The sequence below is a fragment of the Stegostoma tigrinum genome, chromosome 23 (genome assembly GCF_030684315.1).
Source record: "Stegostoma tigrinum isolate sSteTig4 chromosome 23, sSteTig4.hap1, whole genome shotgun sequence".
Lineage (NCBI taxonomy): Eukaryota > Metazoa > Chordata > Chondrichthyes > Orectolobiformes > Stegostomatidae > Stegostoma > Stegostoma tigrinum.
In genome coordinates this window covers 22660300-22680960 of record NC_081376.1, presented here as the reverse complement: position 1 = coordinate 22680960, position 20661 = coordinate 22660300, and the positions used below count along the sequence as shown (strand labels likewise).

The 20661-nt window shown below is 42.1% G+C and overlaps 2 protein-coding genes across 5 annotated transcripts in view; both read right to left on the bottom strand.

Moving 5' to 3' along the window:
• Positions 1–4657, bottom strand: part of cog7 (component of oligomeric golgi complex 7) — a 45470-nt gene extending 40813 nt beyond the window's left edge. Inside the window, exons 1-3 of one of the 2 annotated variants that reach the window (XM_059653997.1) lie at positions 4554–4636; positions 3499–3570; positions 294–536 (exon numbers count right to left, since the gene is read on the bottom strand). In XM_059653997.1, the coding sequence (XP_059509980.1) occupies positions 294–459 (166 nt within the window). In that variant the 5' untranslated portion in view covers positions 460–536; positions 3499–3570; positions 4554–4636. Of the gene's footprint in view, positions 1–293; positions 537–3498; positions 3571–4553 lie in introns of both variants that reach the window. The other variant, XM_048552049.2, reaches the window with a different exon arrangement.
• A 4075-nt stretch (positions 4658–8732) lies between these two features.
• Positions 8733–20661, bottom strand: part of LOC125462186 (ADP-ribosylation factor-binding protein GGA1-like) — a 35053-nt gene continuing 23124 nt past the window's right edge. For all 3 annotated transcript variants that reach the window (XM_048551869.1, XM_048551870.1, XM_059653996.1), the window contains 6 exons: positions 20391–20452; positions 18212–18339; positions 17422–17732; positions 16528–16697; positions 16208–16318; positions 8733–14520 (listed from right to left, as the gene is read on the bottom strand). In XM_048551869.1, coding sequence (XP_048407826.1) covers positions 14410–14520; positions 16208–16318; positions 16528–16697; positions 17422–17732; positions 18212–18339; positions 20391–20452 — 893 coding nt within the window. In that variant the 3' untranslated portion in view covers positions 8733–14409. The remainder of the gene's footprint in view (positions 14521–16207; positions 16319–16527; positions 16698–17421; positions 17733–18211; positions 18340–20390; positions 20453–20661) is intronic.

Genomic DNA, 20661 nt, shown 5'->3' with positions numbered 1-20661 from the left:
CATTCCTTCAGTGTTTGTGGGTCAAAATCCTAGAACTCCCTCCCTAACAGTGTGGTGGGTCTACCTACACCAAATCGACTGCAGAGTTTCAAGAAGTCTGTTCACCACCACTTTCTCAAGGAAATATAGGCACGGACAAGAAATGCTCCCCCAGCCAGCAATGTTCACATTCCATGAATGAATAAAAAAGATTCTTAGGGACTCCCTGTAAACAGTTGAACATTCCAAGGGACTCTAAATATCAACACACTCCGAGGTAAATTCTATTTACACAGATAAAGTGTAACACATACCTTCAATGGCATTGTTCACCTCCTGAATGAACAACTGCAGTTTCATTACCAGTGTGGCAGCATGACTGTCTACCTTTCCAGGTTCTTCCTCCTGAACAGTTTTGAAAGCCCCATTCACCCAGTCCTTGACATCAAAATTGTCGTCCAGGAATTTCGAGAAATCCATTCTTCATGCATTTAAAAAAATGCCACAGAAAACAACTGTACCTCAGCAATAGCCAATCCTTCAACGATCTGCTGTACCTAATTACAAACATACATATCAGTGTGTAGAAAGAGACTGGTATTTGAATTGATAGTGAAAACTGGAAACACAGTCAGTGAAAAAAACAATAATCAATAACTCGAAGTATTCAAGGAAGACAAAGAGTTTGAAATACTGACTTCAGTTCTGCCACAGACGCTGCATTACTGGAAGTGTATTTCCAGCACTGTTTTCACAGAACCAGGTGGAAGCCACTTAGCTCCTTGAGTGTGTTTTGCTGTCATTCAATAAAATTATTGCAGGTCTGCTCTTGGCCTTAATTCTATTTTCCTAAGTCTGTTCCCCATAATTCTTAAATTCCTCAGAGATCAAGAATCTGACAGTCTTAGCCTTGAGCCTCCACACCTGTCTGGGATAGAAATCTCCAAGTATTCACAACTCGCAAAGGAAAAATTCCTCTAATTTTCCTCTTATATGGAAGGCTCTATATTTTGAGATTCTGAATGAAGCAAAACATCTTCTGAGCAGCTATCTTATCGAGTCCTCTCAGTATCTTCCAATTCATTATTTTCATCTAAACTTTAATGATTACAGATGATGAGATCCAACTTTTCTGACAACAACACTTCCATTTCAGGAATCAACCAAATTAAGTTTCTCTAAGCTGCTTCCAATGTATATATCCATCCTTAAATAAAGAGACCAAAACTTCACGGTATTATTAAGGTGTTGGATGTAAGTTTGCTCGCTGAGCTGTAAGGTTCGTTTTAGACGTTCGTCACCATTCTAGGTAACATCATCAGTGAGCCTCCCATGAAGCGGTGTTATGTCCCGCTTTCTATTTATCTGTTTAGGTTTCCTTGGGTTGGTGATGTCATTTCCTGCGTTGGTGATGTTATTTCCTGTTCTTTTTCTCAGAGGGTGGTAGATGGGCTCTAAACCAATGTGTTTGTTGATGGAGTTCCGGTTGGAATGCCATGCTTCTAGGAATTCTTCTGCGTGTCTCTGTTCGGCTTGTCCTAGGATGGATGTGTTGTCCCAATCAAAGTGGTGTCCTTCCTCATCTGTATGTAAGGATACTAGTGATAGTGGGTCATGTCTTTTTGTGGCTAGTTGATGTTCATGTATCCTGGTGGCTAGCTTTCTGCCTGTTTGTCCAATGTAATGTTTGTCACAGTTCTTCCAAGGTATTTTGTAAATGACAACTAGCCACAAAAAGATATAACCCACTATCACTGGTATCCTTACATACAGATGAGGAAGGACACTACTTTGATTGGGACAACACATCCATCCTAGGACAAACCAAACAGAGACACGCACGAGAATTCCTAGAAGCATGGCATTCCAACCGGAACTCCATCAACAAACACATTGATTTGGAGCCCATCTACCACCCTCTGAGAAAAAGAACAGGAAATGACATCACCGACGCAGGAAATGACATCACCAACCCAAGGAAACCTAAACAGATAAATAGAAAGTGGGACATAAGACCAGCACTTCATCGGAGGCTCACTGATGACGTTACCTAGAATGGCGACGAAACGTCTGAAAATGATCCTTCCAGCTCAGCGAGCAAACTTACATCCAGAACCTCAACCTGAGCTACAAATCTTCTCAAAACTCGCTATTATCAAGGTGTGTTCTTTCCAAAGACCTGTGCGGCTCAAGGAAAAATCCCAGACTGCTATATGCCATCCTCTTATGCAATAAATGTTAACATTCCAATTGTCTTCCTAATTATGTCCTGAATCCAAACACATTATATCTACTGATTCTCCTTTAACCATTCACAACCTCAAAGAACATCAACAAATCAAACATTTCTCTTTCACAAAATTGAATTGACTGCAATATGATTTTCTAAATGTCCTAATCCTCCTTCCTTAATGGATTCTTGCATTTTCCCAACAACAGATGTTAGGATAACTGGTACAGAATTCCCCCTTCTTGTAAACAGCGCCATTGAAATTTGTGGCTTTCCAATTCGCAGGGAATTTTATAACAGTCAGTGAATTTTGGAAGATTACACACAATATATCCACCATCTCTGCAGCCATTTAATACTCTTGGATATAGGCTATCAAGGTCAATGACCTGTCAGCTTTTAGTCCCATTAGTTTTCCTTCTACTTTTTCCTATGGATAATTATTTTTAGTTCCTTTCTATCTTTAGCCCCCTATTCGTGAGATGCATTTCAGATTCTTCTAATTCAGTATCCTGAGGGCAGGAGCAAAATGTTTGTTCAAATTCCAAAACAGCAATCCATCAGCGTACATATTAGAACTGATACCATGATTTCACTTGATGTGGCTAACGGGAAACGCATAGAAAAGAAATACGATTTAAAAAGCTAGATCTTTGGAGGACACCTGGGGTAATGATATAGGAATGGGAGAGAAGCCATTATAGGTGACGCACTGGCTTCAATTAGAAAGCTAAGAATCCACATGGATAACATCCCCATTTTGTAATTGTTTTGCCTGTCAATACATAATTTATGTACTTGTTACAGTAATTTCTATATGCTAATCATTCAGTGAAATTTCTTCTGAATGCACTATTGGATTAATCTCAAAATGGTCTCATATTAACGACTATCATATATTCATGACCTTGAGTCCTGGGCTCCAAATAAGTTACCTTATCATCATCCCATCTCCCTTGTGTTGAATGACCATTAGTGTGGAGCTCACACAGCATTGATCTTTGATGCAGCATGCCCTCAGTACCATCACTCTTACAGTACAGCATCACTTTAATAGCATTCTGTCAGACTGCTGCAGCATCAGCACTGGCCCTCCAACTGTGCAGCTCTCCCTCAGTGCTGGCCCTGCGGCAGTTAAGTTCTCCTTTAGCACAGACTCTCCAACAATGTAGCTCTCCCTTAGTACTGACCCTCCAATAGTGCAATGTTCCCTCAAAACTGAACCTCAGACAGAACAGCTTTTGCTCAGCATTGACCCTCTGGCAGGGCAATACTCCCTCAGTACTGACCTGATAATGCAGTACTTCCTCTGTATTACACCTCTGACAGTGGAATATACATTCAGCACTGGGCCCTGGATACTGTGGTAGAACAGAGACACCTAGGGATTCAGGTACATAGTCCTTTGAAATCTGCATCACAGTTAAACAAAGTGGTTCAGAAGGCATTTAGCACATGCTCAAAGTACAGGAGTTGGGCTGTCATACTGAAGTTGTACAGGGTTGGTGAAGTCTATTCTAGAATACTGTGTACAGTTCTGATCACATATTATTAAATTGGAGAGAGTTCTAAGAAAATTATCTAGAATATTGCCAGGAATGGAGGGTTTGAGTTATAAAAATAGGCTGGCAAGGCTGGATTCTTTTTCCACTGGAGCGTAGGAGGTTGAGGAGTGACCTTAGGGAGGATTATAAAATCATGAGGGCCGCAGAAAAGGTGAACAGCAAGTGTGTTTTGCCTAGGGTGGGGGAGCTCAAAACTAAGGGGCATATTTTTAAGGCGAGAGAAGATTTGAAAAAGGACATGAGGGGTAACTGCTTTAAACAGTGGGTGGTTCATGTGTGGAAAGAACTGCCACGGGTGTGGTGGATGTGTGTATGGTTACAAAATTTAAAAGACATTGGGATAAGTACATGAATAGGAAAGGTCTGGAGGGATAGGGGCCAGGTACAGGCAAGTGGGACGAGTTCAGTTTGGGAACATGGTTGGTGTAGACTAGTTGGACTGAAGGATCTTTTCAATGCTGTATGACTCTATGTCCCTCTCACAGTGGTGCATTCCCTCAATATTTGCCACTCTTGACAGTGCGGCGCTCCCTCAGCACCGACCCTCCGACAGTGCCGCACTCCCTCAGCAATACACAAAGCGATTGCTCGCCTAGGTGTTGTGATTTAGTTTGAATTATGTTGCAGTGAACAGCAGCCACTGTCTCGGTGTGAGGATTGCTCACTGCGAGTGGGACGACCCTCAGTGGAGCGAGAGGTCCCTCTATTGGACCGCATTGTCCTCTAAAACCCCGACAAGTAAACCCGCGTCCCGATGACAATTGAACGCTATTCGGTACCTGCCGCGGATCCAGCTCCAACGGTAAACAAACGGTAAACTAGGCCGAACAGGCAAACAGCAGCAGCCATGGGCCAACCGCCACGCAACCGGAAAATGGATCGCACACAGCCACTGTCGCAAACCAGCCGCCGTAAAGTGACACATGGACCCAAACGGCCGCCATCTTGGTGAGGACATATTGATGCTCCGTGGAAATGTTGGAGTTGTCAATTTGCAAAACAATAGAAAGTCATGTCAAGCCAGTGTGGGTCACATGCTTTTCCTGTGGTGTCACCCCAGAACAGGAGTGAAGAGCAAGATCACTGGCTGCGTTTCATCTCATCATTTATCTTCTGTTTCATTTGAAATGGATACAGTCGTAAAGGCAAAACCTGCCAAACTGTATTGCCACACAGCAAAGAATAAGCCAGTCAGTTCACCGTGTTTGTGTACCAGCTTTTGGGTTGAAATGGCAGAATGATTTTTGCAGAGAAACATACATCACCAGACTCACACTTCAGAGCACAGTGATCAGTACTGGAACAGGGGCAGTATGGTGAATAGGTGGTTAGCACTGCTGCCTCACAGTGCCAGGAATCCTGGTTCAGTACCAGCCTTGGGTAACTGTCTGTGTTGAGTTTGCACATTTTCCCCGTGTCTGTATGGGTTTCCTCCAGGTGCTCCAGTCTTCTCCCCCAGTCCGAAGATAGGTGGATTGGACATGGTAAATTATCTTTACTGTCCAGGGTTGGGTGGGCTAGTTGGGTTATCACACATGATAAATGTGGTGTTGAAGCAATAGGGTTGGGGTCTACGTGCGGGTGGGATGCTGTTTGGAGGGTTAGTGTGGACTCAATGGACCAAATGGCCTCTTTCTGCCTTGTTGGGATTCTATGATTCAATCTATCAACAAGCTGAATTTGTGGCAAGTTCTCCCAAGGACCATTGGGACTAGGCATGTTTCTGCATCAACCTCTAATCATTCAGCCTCCAGTAGCAGTGGACAAGGCTTTTTATAAGGCCTAGACTCCTGAGGGCTCTGACGGGCTGTGAACTGGCCACTCTGGCAGACCCTTCTTGAATTATTTCTGACACTTGTTCATGTTCTTGAGGAAGGGGCTGGGCTCCAAAGCACTGCCCATTTTCTGGTGGTTTGCATCAGGGACTTGGTGGCGGAATTTGCAGCCATGGCTCAATCTGACAGTACCACTCCGTGTTTGAAACATACAAAGTATAGTTCTCTATGAACAACAGAATCAAATGTTCATATACTGTTCTTAAAATAAATTATTGTGTCAACATAAATACTTACAAGTTCATCATTAAACCCCTTCAGACATACAGACCAAAACCACGTGCCACTATCTCCAATCCAGACTCTAAAATAAATGATATTAAAATATATAGAAGTCACATAGCTTATGTTACACTCCAAATGAGGTGTCAACAAGCAGGTAATTGATAAGTAAAAACAGAAGTATGCCATGCAGCCTGTGTAACCTGCCCTACCATTCATAACGATGGCAGCTGATTGAATATTTCACTGCTGTTTACCCACACTATCCCCATAACCCTGTATGCCACTGCAAATCAGACTTCTATCAATCTCTATCTTAAACATACTTAAAGACTGACCTTCCACAGTTCTATAGGGTAAAGAATTTCCAGATGTTCACGACTCTCTACATGAAAAAAATTCTCGTATCAGACCTAAGTGACATTACTAAGATAACACTGTCTGTGACAACTTCAATCTCTTCTAATTAAGAGTGTATTTATAGGCCGACTGGATTTCCCTTGCTTTGTGTGCAAGGCATATCTGGGAAATTTTCCACCTTGTCTAGTGGGAGCATAGAAAATTGGAGCAGGAGTAGGCTACTTAACCATTCAACCCTTTGAGTTTGCTCCACCATTCATTCTGATCATGGCTGATCATCCAACTCAATAGCCCGTACCTGCTTTTCCTTTATATCCTTTGATTCCTTTAGCTAAGTGCTATATCCAACTTCTTCTTGAAATCATTCAATGTTTTGACCTCAAGTTTCTAAAGTAAATTCCATAGGCTCATAGGCTCTTTGGCTGAGCATGCCAGTATGTTGCTGTTTCAAATTGATTGATTGATTTACTGTCATGTGTTTAGAGGTACAGTGAAAAGCTTTGTTTAAGTACAGTACATGCATTTCATAGTAAGCAAGGATATACAGATCAAAATGATTTAGACAGAAGCATGCAGGTTACATTGCACAGCGCATGTGCTAGGCAAGATCAACATTAGCAAGAGCAGCATTATGTGAGGCTGGACAGTCAATTCATCTGTCTAATAACAGCTGGGAAGAAACTGTTCCTGAACCTGCTGGTGCATATTCAGGCTTTTGTATCTTCTGCCTGACAGAAGAGATTGTAGGAGGCCATTACCAGTGCGCAAAGGGTCTTTGTAAATGGAGTCCATGAATGGAAGGTTAGATTTGATAATGGTTTGGGCAGTGCACACCACCTTCTGTAGTTTCTTACAGTCTTGGGCAGAGCAATTGCTGTACTGGGCTGTTATGCACCCAGACAGTATGCATTCAATGGTGCATCTGTAGAAATTGGTGGGAGACCTTATGTACATGTCAAATTTCCTGAACCACCTGATGCAGAAGAAGCGTTGTTGTACCTTCTTGACTGTCACATTCACATGAGAAGTCCAGGACAGGTTGTCGTTTATCGTCACTCTGAGAAACTTGACACTCTCCACCATCTCAACTTCAGTTCTGTTGATGTAGATGGTGTTCTCCTCCTTTCTTTCTGAAGTCAATGATCATTTCTTTAGTTTTGCCGACATTGAGAGAGACATTGTTCTCACTGCACTACGTCACCAAGCCTCCTATCTCCCTTCTGCATTTTGACTCTTGTTGTTAGATATCCATCCTACTACTATGGTGTCATCAGCGAAATTGTAGATGGCATTCATTTGGAATTCGGCAACATAGTCGTGAGTGTACAGGGAGTACAGTAGGGGGCTGAGGACGGATCCTTCGGGGGCCCTAATGTTGACTGTTATTGTGGAGGAGGTGCAGTTATCTATCATCACTGATTGTGGCCTGTGGGGGAGGGGCCGAGACTAAGGTCACAGAGTTTTGAGATCAGTCTGGAGGGGATAATGGTATTGAAGGCGGAGCAGTAGTCAATAAGCAAGAGTTTGACATCGACATCCTTGTTGTCCAAATGTTCCAGGGATGAGTGCAGGGCTAGGGATGTCGCATCTGCTGTGACTTGTTATGTCAGTAAATTGTAGGGAATCGAGGCAGGCTGGGAGACTAGTGTGGGCCATGACCAGCTTCTCAAAGCACTTCATGATTTTTGCCACTGAATGGTAGCCATTAAGATATATTGCATGTTCTTTCTTAGGTTCAGGGATGATGGTGGTCTTCTTGACTTTGGCTCATAGGAGGGCAAGGTTTCAAAAATGCTTTCCTCAGTATATGGTTAGTTCTGGTGCAGGTTCAGTTGTTGTCAGAACCCCTTGTTATTGCTGTATACGACAGGCCAATGGATTATGTGAGCATTGAAGGTAGGCACAAGGTAAGAAAGTACTTAGAGACCATGTGAGCAATTCTGAGATGCAGTCTGGTCTGCCCTGTGCCTGTCCCTGAGTGCACAGGGTCCCTGATGCAACCTTCAACCCTAGTTGCTGGTGTGCCTTGCAATGAAAGTCTGTGCTTTCTAAGTGTCCTACAAGTGGATTGGAGATGCCACGATGGGTTGCGAGGCATTTAGAAAATGCTAGATGCTAATGTCTGTGCATTTGTTGTGTGCTTGGCTGGAAGCTAGTGGAGCATGTCCTGTGATGTTGATGCTGAGCAACATTGAGGCTCTTTGCAACCAGTGGTGAGCTGAAGTCACCAGGGAACAGCTGTGATTTTCACGTCAAGACTTCTTGATGTCTGGAGTGTTCAGTAAGATAGGAAGCTGAATATTAATGAGGCAAGCTAGGTCATTAATGAGGCATTTGACAAGCTACAACATCCTTTAATTGGCAATTTATCTCTGCCCAGTGAGAAACTCACCTCACCACTTGGTAAAAGCATGAAAGTTGAAGCAAGATATTCCTGTTGTTGAGATAATAAAATGTGAGGCTGGATGAACACAGCAGGCCAAGCAGCATCTCAGGATGCTCCTGAGATGCTGCTTGGCCTGCTGTGTTCATCCAGCCTCACATTTTATTATCTTGGAATCTCCAGCATCTGCAGTTCCCATTATCTCTATTCCTGTTGTTGAGATGGGCCTTGCTTGTCTTTTTATCCAATTCTGTCACAAATATCTTGCATTAGCCCATTTCACTCTCATCCTAGTAAAATTCCACCAGTGGACTTTTGAAATATCTCAAGCCCAACCATCAAACTATATTGCTGAAAATTTGGACAAACTATATTGAATCTCTTAATTTTTATGGGTTTGTCTCATTTTATGAAATAGTGGAGTTGATCTTACTGTGGATGGACGATGCTGAATATTAGTGGCCCAACCAGCATATAAGGCATCCCCTGTAGTCAAAATGAACACACATCAGTGGAAGTCTGGATACCTGGATCTGCAGATACTGGAGACTGTACAAGACGACAAAAAATTACAAAGCAAATTGAGGTGTTTAAAACATGCATTTTGCTGCTCTTAGACAGAAATACTAAAAGTCTTTGAGAAAAAGTATATAGAAGTAGCTTTGTAAGAGTACAACATAAAACTCAATTCACATAAAGTAGATAATCTATAACTCTGTTACAGAATACTGACTGAGTTCCAGAAACAGGAAGAGCATGTCACTTGCACAGCTTATTGGATGCAGTACAAAATCCCAAGGCATTTCACATGAGCGTAATCTGAAAATAAACCAACTAAAAGGGAAAAGATGGTCAGGTGAATCCAATGCTTTTGTAACATCATAAAGGGGAAAAAAGGTGGAAAGGTTTAAGGAAGTTCCAGTCCTTTGCAATGTTTTCCCCCCACTGTGACTTTATTTTGAAAATTGCCTTTACTCCTCAATGAGAGTGCAAGAGCAGAAGAAATAATAGGTAGCTGTGACGCCAGGGGGTGAGGCATGTAGGGAGTCAAAGTGTTTGACAGATTTCTGAAAAACTACCCTTTCACTGACATTTGTTGACACAGGAGTCAGACCTTAAAGACTAACAAATTAGTGTGTGCACCACTGTAAAAGATCACAAGGATTTAAAAGGGCTCATCACTGTTAATACTTAGTCATAGCTCCAGTAAAGCTTGCAAATCAATTCCAATTTACTACAGTTTGCAAAGGCTGTACAGCTTAAGGCACAGATATCAGTGTGGTAGCAATAAAGAAGCCAAATGAAGGAGAGGCGTTTTTCTAAGGATCTCAATTATAACACACTGTTACACATTCAGCGTAAAGCTATTCATTATAACAATTCACTGCACTCATCTGTGAGGGATCATAAACCTAATGCATTATAAAATCACATTTATTGTGAAACAAATGTAAACATTGAACCAGTGCAACAGTTTAGCCATTGCTAAATTTAACAACCAATTGTAGTAATCAATCATCAGAACAGAAACCTAACGATTGTCACCCTCCCACACTTTATAAACATACAGGGCTCAGGAAGGAGCATGGCACTCTGTTTCTGCACTTACTGATTTCAAGTAAATCCCTTATCTATTACACTTAATTAGTATACAATGCAGTTCACAAATTGCATCACTGAAAGTAGACTTTCAACAGACACTCTGGTGGTATAGAGATACAGATTTGTCGTAGTTCATTACAAAGACCCTGTGCTCTGTAATCTGTTCCCATGGTTGCAAACCAAGATAAGCATCGACTCACTGAAAGATTCTACTTTGTGCTGTCTGAAACCTGCTGCTCTTCAAGTGCAAAAGAATTGTGTTTCACTTGGTTTTTGCAAACAGTACATTCCAAAGTTGTTGGTCTCCTTATTTAAGAAAATCCTTTGGAGGCACTTCAGAGGTTTACCAGACTAACACCTGAAACAAGAGGTTTGTCTTATGAAGTTGGACAGGCTTGGCTTTTATCCACTTTACTTTAGAAGAGTAAGAATCAACTCTATTGAAATATAAAATATCCCGAGAGATATTGACAAAGTAAACTTGGAGAGGTTGTTTCTTCTTAAGGGAAAATGTAGAACTATGAATCTAACATGGCCTGTCTCAAAATCAGTGTCACCCAACTAAAATAGAGATGGGAGTTTTCCATGACAGCATTAAAATTATTTGGGACTCCTGAAAAATGAGGGAAGCCGTGGCCTTGAATATTTTTAAAGCAGGAATGCAAACTTGAGAGTACAATCAGAAAGCCATGAGTTTACTGATAAAGTAAAGATGCTGATAATGTTGCTCATATATAGATACATTTGTTTAAGTGCACTTCTGGATATAAAAAAAAACTTTATATGGAATATAAACAGTAAGCACTGGAGAAACTCAGCAGATTTGGCAGCATTTGTGTAAAGAGTTACAGTTTTGAGTACAATATGACTCATCTTTAGAACTAATAAATGGGAAACTGATGTATTTTATATTGTAGATAAGGCAGGAAAGAGCAAGTGGATCAGAGGGAAGGTTAGAGGGTAATGGAGATTGGAGATCACAGAACAAAAGGCAAAAGTAATGCTACTGGTATTAAAAAGGCAGATCGAGGATTGGTGTTAATGTGAACTAAGAAAATGAGACATGAGGGCAGAGTTCATGATTTAATATGATTTTACTCAACGTTGAATCCAGAATCTCTACAGTGTGGAAGCAGCCTACTTGGCCCATCGAGTCCACACTGATCCTCTGGACAGCATCTCTCCCAGACCTACACTATACCTGTCACCCGGCATTTCCCATGGCTAATCCACCTAGCATACACATCCCTTGACACTGTGGGCAATTTAGCATGATCAACTGAGGAAACCAGAGCACCCAACGAAACTCACGCAGACACAGGGAGAATGTGCAAAGTTTACACAATCACCCGAGAATGGAATCAAACTCAAGGAACGTGGCACTGTGACTCCCTGTGAATATCAAGATTATTGACATGTATTATTCCTTAGAGTGGAATATACTATATGAAAAAGTTGAATTCTGTTGCACTTTCTGTAATATATTATTAAATTCTAACTATTTCATCCTATTCAGGCTGTGTGCCTGACATGGGGTATATATATCAGGAGTGTTGCAGTTGCATTCAGGTACCTCAGATCAGAACACTAAGTATGGAGAAAAGTTCAATTTTATTGCACTTCTTGTAACATTCACTTGGGAAAAAAAGGTTGGCCCAAGTTTCAGCAAGTGGGTTTGTGTGGGGAGAAATAGTGCCATCATGTCCTCTACCATCACTATTACAGACAAACAAGTTTTAACATCTCATCTAAAAGATGCACCTTTGATTGTGTGTCAACTCAGATATAGGCTCAAATCTCAGGAGTAGGACTTGAGCTGACACTTTGAGTCAGAAGTGAGAATACTCCACGGAGACAAGGCTGAGAAGTACAATAAAGACGAGGACATTATAGTACTTGACAGCACCTTCCAGGCTCCAACCTTCTGAATATCAAATGGAGTGTATATACATTCATGTGATTTTACAGAATCTGGATTGTATTGTCGCTGAAAATGTCTCACAAACCTACACAGGTATAAAGCCTGAAAGTTACATTATTGCATTTTCTAAAATTACAAAAATATATATGTACATTGATTACATTTTCAAGGCTAGTTTTTTTTTCCTCCTTAAACATTTAAGACTTTGACAATATTCAAGAACATGTTTTTGCTATAAACTGGTTCTTAGCTCAGAGGTGGCGATGCAGACTTTCCACGTGGTATTTTCAACAGCATGAAGTCTCTTAAGCTTTGTTTTCTGACTACAACTGCCAATTGTCTGTGGACAGTTAGGCACTAGGAAGGGAGTTACTTTCTTCTGTACATTGTGTAATGCAAGTAGAGAAAATTAAGCCACAAGTGTCCAAATAGATATCTATTCACTACATTTATAAAAAAGCAGACAGGCACACAATTAAACCTCTAGGTGTCACTGTCACATGATGAATTATCCTAGTCACATAATGTGTTGCAAATACTGATTACATCACATTGGATAATTCACCGTTGGGACAAAAAGACAAATGACTCAAGGATGCAGAACAAATTTGAGGGATTGTATGACCTGCTTTTGTTCCTATGAACCACCCTCTCCCCAGCATTAGCTTCTTCTATCTCCATACCAAAGTTGCAGACATGTGGTGGATTACACATAAAGGATAGCAGACAAATTTCTGGTGACAATTACTGCCAAGGATCCAAGGGCCAAAGACCTCAGAACAGGAAATTAAGAGAATACATCCTCTTCACCTCCTGGGCAGTGGCTGTATTTCTGCTGAGGTCAAGTCTACATGTCATGGGGTGCAAGTGATTGCAGTAAATGGGTGTGGACGGTGGTGCATGAGCAGTCCCATAACAGGATATCAAGCTAACTCATAGAAACCTAAGTTGCCAGTATTTTCTACTGCCTTGATGTTCCATGTGTACACAGGTTACAGTTCCTCTTTCAAATCTTGAGGGCTGCTTTTGAATTTTTGGTACACTTTAGCCTCATGCTCCTAATCTTTGGTCACCATGGACAGAGGGGTTGTGCAGATCGCGGGACCCTTCATGCGTCTGCTCTTGGGGCTGGCCAAACTATCATTGATAGATCCAGACAGTGGGCTGTGGAGAGGACTTTTAGGCCTGAGTGACTTCTGAGATTACGTCCACGTCCATTTGTCCGTGGAAAGGGAACACGCAAAGTCCTCTGGTGAGCTTGAAGCTTTCTGCAATTAGTGGGCATGATAGTGGTTTACTTTCACCCATAATTGAATTTTAATTTATATATTGCAAGTTTCATTTGACAATTTTATTTCTTATAACAGGGTCTAAAAGTCTAATTTATTAGTTTAGTTTATTTGCTTTGAAAAGAGAATTCTAAGTGTTTTATAAACTAGTGACATCTACTAATGGAACAGGAATTCTCCAGCACCTCAAATAATAACATCCGCGCAAATTTCTACAGCTTCCATTTTCCATTCAGTGCCTGTTGAATAACCCAGGACAGAATCAAATGGAACAGCAACTCACTGGTGGCGTGGAAACCGTAGCTAAGCTCCAGGGTTGAAATTCAGACCTAAGTATTGATGGTGTAGGGTGAAAACTTATCACATCAGGTTGTGTACTCAGCAGATATTCACTTGAAACAAGGGTTAATATCAGGGTCCCCTCCACATATAATGAATAAATGGCACATGGTGTGCCGTTTAACCACATAGATCAAAAAGATACAACTGGAGTTGGGAGTAGGAGGACATTCCCAGTTGTTGACGTTGGATGTCAAGTCTATCTCTGTGGAAGGAAAGCATTCCTTTGATGTGAGGGTGGGATACTTGCCATAATTGTTCGGGTCAAAGTGCCCCCTGCTAGCTGATGCTGATTGTGTAATGTAACTGTGGATGGGAAAAACAATTGTAACTTGATGTTGGGACAGGTATTAAATTCCTGCCTGTACAGCATGGGTATTAATTTCTACGATTCTGCATCTGCTCCATTCTCCAATTCTACCGAAAAGTGATCAAGGACCAACATGGCAAAAAAATAAGGTCCTTCCAGCCCCACCGTGTGTCTGGATATGCCTAAAGTTGCAACATTTCCTTGCAAACATAAAATCATTCCAACAATTGTCAATCACTCTCAGAGTGGAATCCAATATAATTCCAGGGAATTCTGTGGCAATTTTGATATGAAAACAGTGATGAGCCTTCATAGTCAGTAGTGGCGTCCCCAGGACCTTCCATGGTTATCCTTCACATTGACACATTCGCTCCTCAAAGATTGCCCCAGATTTCCACGGCTGGGAACTCTGTGACCTCCCCGACTTCTGTGAAGAGCTGTTCAGCCAAGGTGTAGAGTAGCTTGTAACGCAAGCGCACCCTTTCCTGAAAATGGACACAAAACAAAAAAAAACTATAAATAACTACAATTCATACAGTGCAGTTGCCAACTCTTCAGTATTATTTTGGAGTCTCCCAAAATGAAATAATCTCAAGTAGAGAGCTGCAAGAAAAATTCAAGGAGAATGAGAATCATAGAATCACACTGTATAGAGGAGGCCCTTTGGCCCATCAAGTCTGTAACACTAAAGATCACAATCTACAATAATCCCACTTTATAGAATCACAGAATTAGACCGAAGCATGGCACATTTTTCTTAGAATGTTTTTGTTTAATAGTTATAAAATTACTGGAAATTGTGGAAAAACTGACTGACTGACAGTGAATCTTCTAAATAACCAAGTGGCTTCGGGAAAGTGGAGCCTTGTGAGGATGAACAATTGGGGCTGGGAGGTGGTGGATCACAAAGATGGGCTGTTCAGTAGCCAACGCCAGAAGTATAGAATCAATGGAAAGTCATTTGACAAAACCTTCCAGTAATATGTTCTCCCTGAAGTAACAAGCCCAATAGAATGTTGACCCCTCTTACTTACACTGATGTCAGCCACCAGCCTACAAATTGCTTGTAACAAAACTGACTCTCTTCCATCAAAATGTCCTGAAGAAGGGTCTCTGGACCTGAAATGTTAATTCTACTTCATAGACGCTGCCAGACTTGCTGAGTTTCTCCAGCAATTTGTGTTTATTGTACCCCAAAACAAACAACCTTCAAGTAGGCGTAGCACAAATTAACACAAAAAAACATGAGCAGGAATAAACCATATGACCCCTTAAGCCTTGCTCCTTAATTCAATACAATTATGGCCATCTTCCACCTTAACTCCACATTCTCATCTGCTCCCAAAACTCTCAATTCCCCAAAACACCAAAATTTTGCCTATCTCAGATTTGACGACATTCAACACTATGGCAGAAAATTCCAAAGATTATAATCCCTTTAAAAGAAGAAGATTCTCCTCAACTCCGTCTGAAATGATCAACCCTCATAATGAGCCTATGCCCATGTTCTAGATTCCCCAGATAGGGGAAACAATCTCTCGGTGATTCCTGTCAAGCTCCTTTAAAATTTACAGTATTTCAACACTCAATCTTCTGAACTGCAGAGAAATTGGCCCAATTTTACTCAGCCTCACAGCAATCTAGTGAATATTTGCTGTGCCGCTATGAATTGAGGTTAATTGCCTGAGCAGCATTTCGTAGGAGGAAGACAATCAAAGCAGCAAACATTTATCAGAGATGAACAGTAAAAGACTGATGACCAAGCTTTCAGTCAGGGAGGGGAAAGTCCATTCATTTTCCAACGGTGGAGTATTCAATGAGCAGTTACGATCTGGAAAGCACTGGGTACATGGTCGAGGCAGATTTGATCAAGGCTTTCAAAAAGGAAATACGTATTTTCGAAGAAAATGTTCTCAGGCCTATTAATTTCCCATTGCAGAAAGCCAGCTCAGACACAGCTGGCTGTAAGGCCTCCTCCACCGCTGTAATCGTTTTATTATTCAAACGTGGTGTTTAACAAGATCAAACATACCGATGACAAATATTCAGGTACCCAGCACTATGTGAGGTCCAATGTATGGTGACCAATTATTGGGAGGTGATGAAATGAAATTTTCCAGAATACAATCAAAATGGATTTACTGAAAGCAAAGTGTCCATTGAATTCCTTACCTTCTGGGGGTTAGCAAGGAGCATAACTTGAGAGATGACAGGAGGCGAGAGGATAGGATTGAATGCAGGGAGCTCTGTGCCAGAGGCAGGTTGCAGCTTCAATTTCATCACCTGCAATCACAAATATTCAAAGCAATGACTTGATGACCAAAATACCTCAACGCAACACCTTGGGAGATCACATTACATTATATATAAAGAGTAGGTTTCCCTCAGGCTCAAGGCACAAATGAAGCACTCGTCAATAATGGTATAAAGTTAAATTTATCTACATGAAGCACAAATACACATATCTGCAAAACGCAGCCTTACAGCCTTACCTTTGGCACTGCAGCTTGGAATGTAATATTCTTTATGGGCGTTGGCGCGGAGTTCAGCAATGTGATGACAACAACCAAAAGGTCAGGCCTCTCCACAGGAAGGGCTTTGGCAAAGTGGAATAGGACTCGGAAACCACCTTTGTCAAAAACTGTGATGGGTGGAACACTACCTGCGGGTTTAATGAAGGTAGGAAATAATGTTGGTTTCGCTGCTGAGAGTTAGACACCTGGGATCCTGCCTTCCTCTTTTGTCTGATCTCACCAGGACTGCATTATTGGACCTAAAACTGGTCTTAGCACCTGTTGACTGGAAGGAGAGGATAGAATCTCTCAGCTTGGTCTATCCCCCTGTAACTGATTTCCAAAGCCCAACCTTATGTAGCTGCTGGGGACCAAAGCACTAGAATTCTATCCCAAGCTTCTCCACTTCTTTCTTACTTTAAGACATTAGAGTAGAACTAGGGGAACAGAGTTTAAAAATATGAGTTGAAAAATAAGATTAAGCTTCTATGAAGAACCATAGGGATAATTACTATGTTAAAAAGTACCACATATATGCTAGTTGTGATTGTTTCAGTTATTAAAGATTGATTGCAAAGAAAAACACAGACAAGGGACACTGTTTGACCCATCTGACTGATTCACAGATGCTCAAACAGGGTGCTCTAACTCCCAATTCCCTTCCTTAGCCCTTTCCAATTACTGATCCTTGTGAATGTTAAAAACTGTTTGCTGACTATAGGACCAAACATTCACTAAGAAAACTGCCTCTCCCCAGTGAAATATTGAACTCTATACAATCTAATCCCCATGTGGCTAAACTCAGGTGGGGAATCCCACTTGATTAATGACTTCAAATGACCCATGTTCTTCCCCTTGTTCTGATACACCTACTTGTTTTAATGTTCTCCAAAAGCACAAAGACATTCTTCAAGGACAGTTCATCTGAGCCAGCTTCCTGGGGTCTGGCAGGTGATGGGATCTGTGGAGTAGGTGAACCGGACACAGTGCAGATTGGCAGGGAGGGGGAGTCCTGGCAGAGTTCTGCTGTTCCAGAAGATGGCATTGTCCATTGAGGGAGAAGACCTGTTGTTGTGAATTGAGCTGAAGTTGCAGGTGAACTGGAATCCTTGGATGCAGCCAGCTGGTGGGTCAGGGACTGGTTCTGAAGCTCATTCAATGTGGGTTTCACTTGTGGCTGGTCCCTGGTCAGAGATCAAATAGAATTTTGAAAGTGAGATGACATCTCTCAGATGGTTTGGTGTCCTGCTTCCTGAAAGGAACTTTGATTTTTGCAAGGAGTCTCAAGACTCCCTTCATAAATCAACAAGAGTAGTGAGCAAACACAGCTCAGTCAGAGGAAGCACTGAGAGAGCACAGCATTTTGGAGGGGTAGTATTGAGGGAGCACAGCATTGGTGAGGCCGTACTGAGGGAGTCCAGCAATGTTAGAGCAATACATAATGAGCACAGCACTGTCAGGGCAACACTGAAGGAGCATGGCAGTCTCAGAGGGTCAGTACTGAGGGAGTGTAGCATGGTAACTGGAGCATTACTGACAGAATGCAATACTGTAACTGGGGCATTACTGAGGGAGTGCAATACTGTAACTGGGGCATTACTGTTTCTCCAGCATTTTTCTGTTTTCATTTCAGAGGGACCAAGAAATGAATGTGGTTTCTCACCATCGAATAGTTGACACTCGGGGCCCAAGACTTTGTTCCATCACTGTCTTCCCCAGCAAGTCTAGGCCAGCCAGGCCTCTGCTGCCATTGGTTCTGGGGTTTGGTACTGTTTCAGATGTAGTCACTTCCTGCAACATTAGAGACACACATTAGAGCTGATCTTTAACTCGTCATTGTCTACAGGAATAGTGCCAGATGACTGGAGGATAGCAAATGTGGTTCCCCTGTTCAAGAAGGGGAGTAGAGACAACCCTGGTAATTATAGACCAGTGAGCCTTACCTCAGTTGTTGGTAAAGTGTTGGAAAAGGTTATTAGGGATAGGATTTATAATCATCTAGAAAATAATAAATTGATTAGGGATAGTCAGCACGGTTTTGTGAAGGGAAGGTCGTGCCTCACAAACCTTATTGAGTTCTTTGAGAAGGTGACCAAACAGGCAGATGAGAGTAAACCGGTTGATGTGGTGTATATGGATTTCAGCAAGGCATTCAATAAGGTTCCCCACAATAGGCTATTGTACAAAATGTGGAGGAATGGAATTGTGGGAGATATAGCAGTTTGGATCGAAAATTGGCTTGCTGAAAGAAGACAGAGGGTGGTAGTTGATGGGAAATGTTCATCCTGGAGACCAGTTACTAGTGGTGTACCACAAGGGTCGGTGTTGGGTCCACTGCTGTTTGTCATTTTTATAAATGACCCGGATGAGGGCGTAGAAGGATGGGTTAGTAAATTTGCAGACGACACTAAGGTCGGTGGAGTTGTGGATAGTGACGAAGGATGCTGTAGGTTGCAGAGAGACATAGATAAGCTGCAGAGCTGGGCTGAGAGGTGGCAAATGGAGTTTAATGCAGACAAGTGTGAGGTGATGCACTTTGGTAGGAGTAACCAGAAGGCAAAGTACAGGGTTAATGGTAAGATTCTTAGCAGTGTAGATGAGCAGAGAGATCTCGGTGTCCGTGTACACAGATCCTTGAAAGTTGCCACCCAGGTTGACAGAGCTGTTAAGAAGGCATACAGTGTTTTAGCTTTTATTAATTCAGGGATCGAGTTCCGGAACCAAGAGGTTATGGTGAAGCTGTACAAAACTCTGGTGCGGCCGCACTTGGGAGTATTGTGTACAGTTCTGGTCACCGCATTATAAGAAGGATGTGGAAGCTTTGGAAAGGGTACAGAGGAGATTTACTAGGATGTTGCCTGGTATGGAGGGAAGGTCTTAAGAGGAAAGGCTGAGGGACTTGAGGCTGTTTTCATTAGAGAAAAGAAGGTTGAGAGGTGACTTAATTGAAACATATAAAATAATCAGAGGGTTAGATAGGGTGGATAGGGAGTGCCTTTTTCCTAGGATGGTGATGGCGAGCACGAGGGGGCATAGCTTTAAATTGAGGGGTGAAAGATATAGGACAGATGTCAGAGGTAGTTTCTTTACTCAGAGAGTAGTAAGGGAATGGAACGCTTTGCCTGCAACGGTTGTAGATTCGCCAACTTTAGGTACATTTAAGTCGTCATTGGATAAGCATACGGACGCACATGGAATAGTGTAGGTTAGATGGGCTTGAGATTGGTATGACAGGTCGGCACAACATTGAGGGCCGAAGGGCCTGTACTGTGCTGTTATGTTCTATGACACATCAGGACACTGAGAGGAGGAGTTATTCTTGCGGCCAAAACACATAAAAGTTTTATAAGTACTGAAAACCAGGTTGAAGGAGCACCTGGATGGACTTCCTGAATCTTGTGGTGTGAAATGCAAACCTGACACATACCCATTCCCTCAACACTTCAATAAACACGCTCACTCACTCAGTATACAAATGCAAAGTGTATCTGCAGGAGATCCTATAATGCAGTTGGGCCAGAAGCTCTGCATTTTGAGTATCATGCCAGGACTTTTTGGTCAGGGCGAGTGCATTCATAAGGTGGCCAAATAGGGTGACTGTCAGCCTTAAATCCTTTCAGTGTGCCTGAGAGTAGAATAGGAGAGTTTTCCAGTCAGCCATGCCACAGAAAACAAACCAAACAATTGCTATACTTTGCCCATAAACATGGGCAATTCAATGGAACTCCTTAACCCAACCCAGGCAAAATGAGGACAGGAGAAAAGACAAACAAACATTCAGACATGGGGCAGCGCATGCACCTGGAGACGAGGGAAGATACCCAAATCTCTGTCTTGCTTACCTCAGATGTGTTCCTATTCACGGATCCCCGCACTTGCTGAATCGTTGGAGGATCGTTCAAGCCTGGAAAGTAACGTATCATTGTGTCACCATAGAGAAACTACTGCTCTGCCCTATATCAGACAGTGATCTCTCTGGGCATCAACCCATCATTTGATCTATGATTATCTGAACTTGATGATCAGTGGAGGCATTGTCAAACAATTTCAATCCACATTTTACATCAATCAAGGGTCTCCTCAAAGGGAAAGAGGGAAAAACAATCAATGATT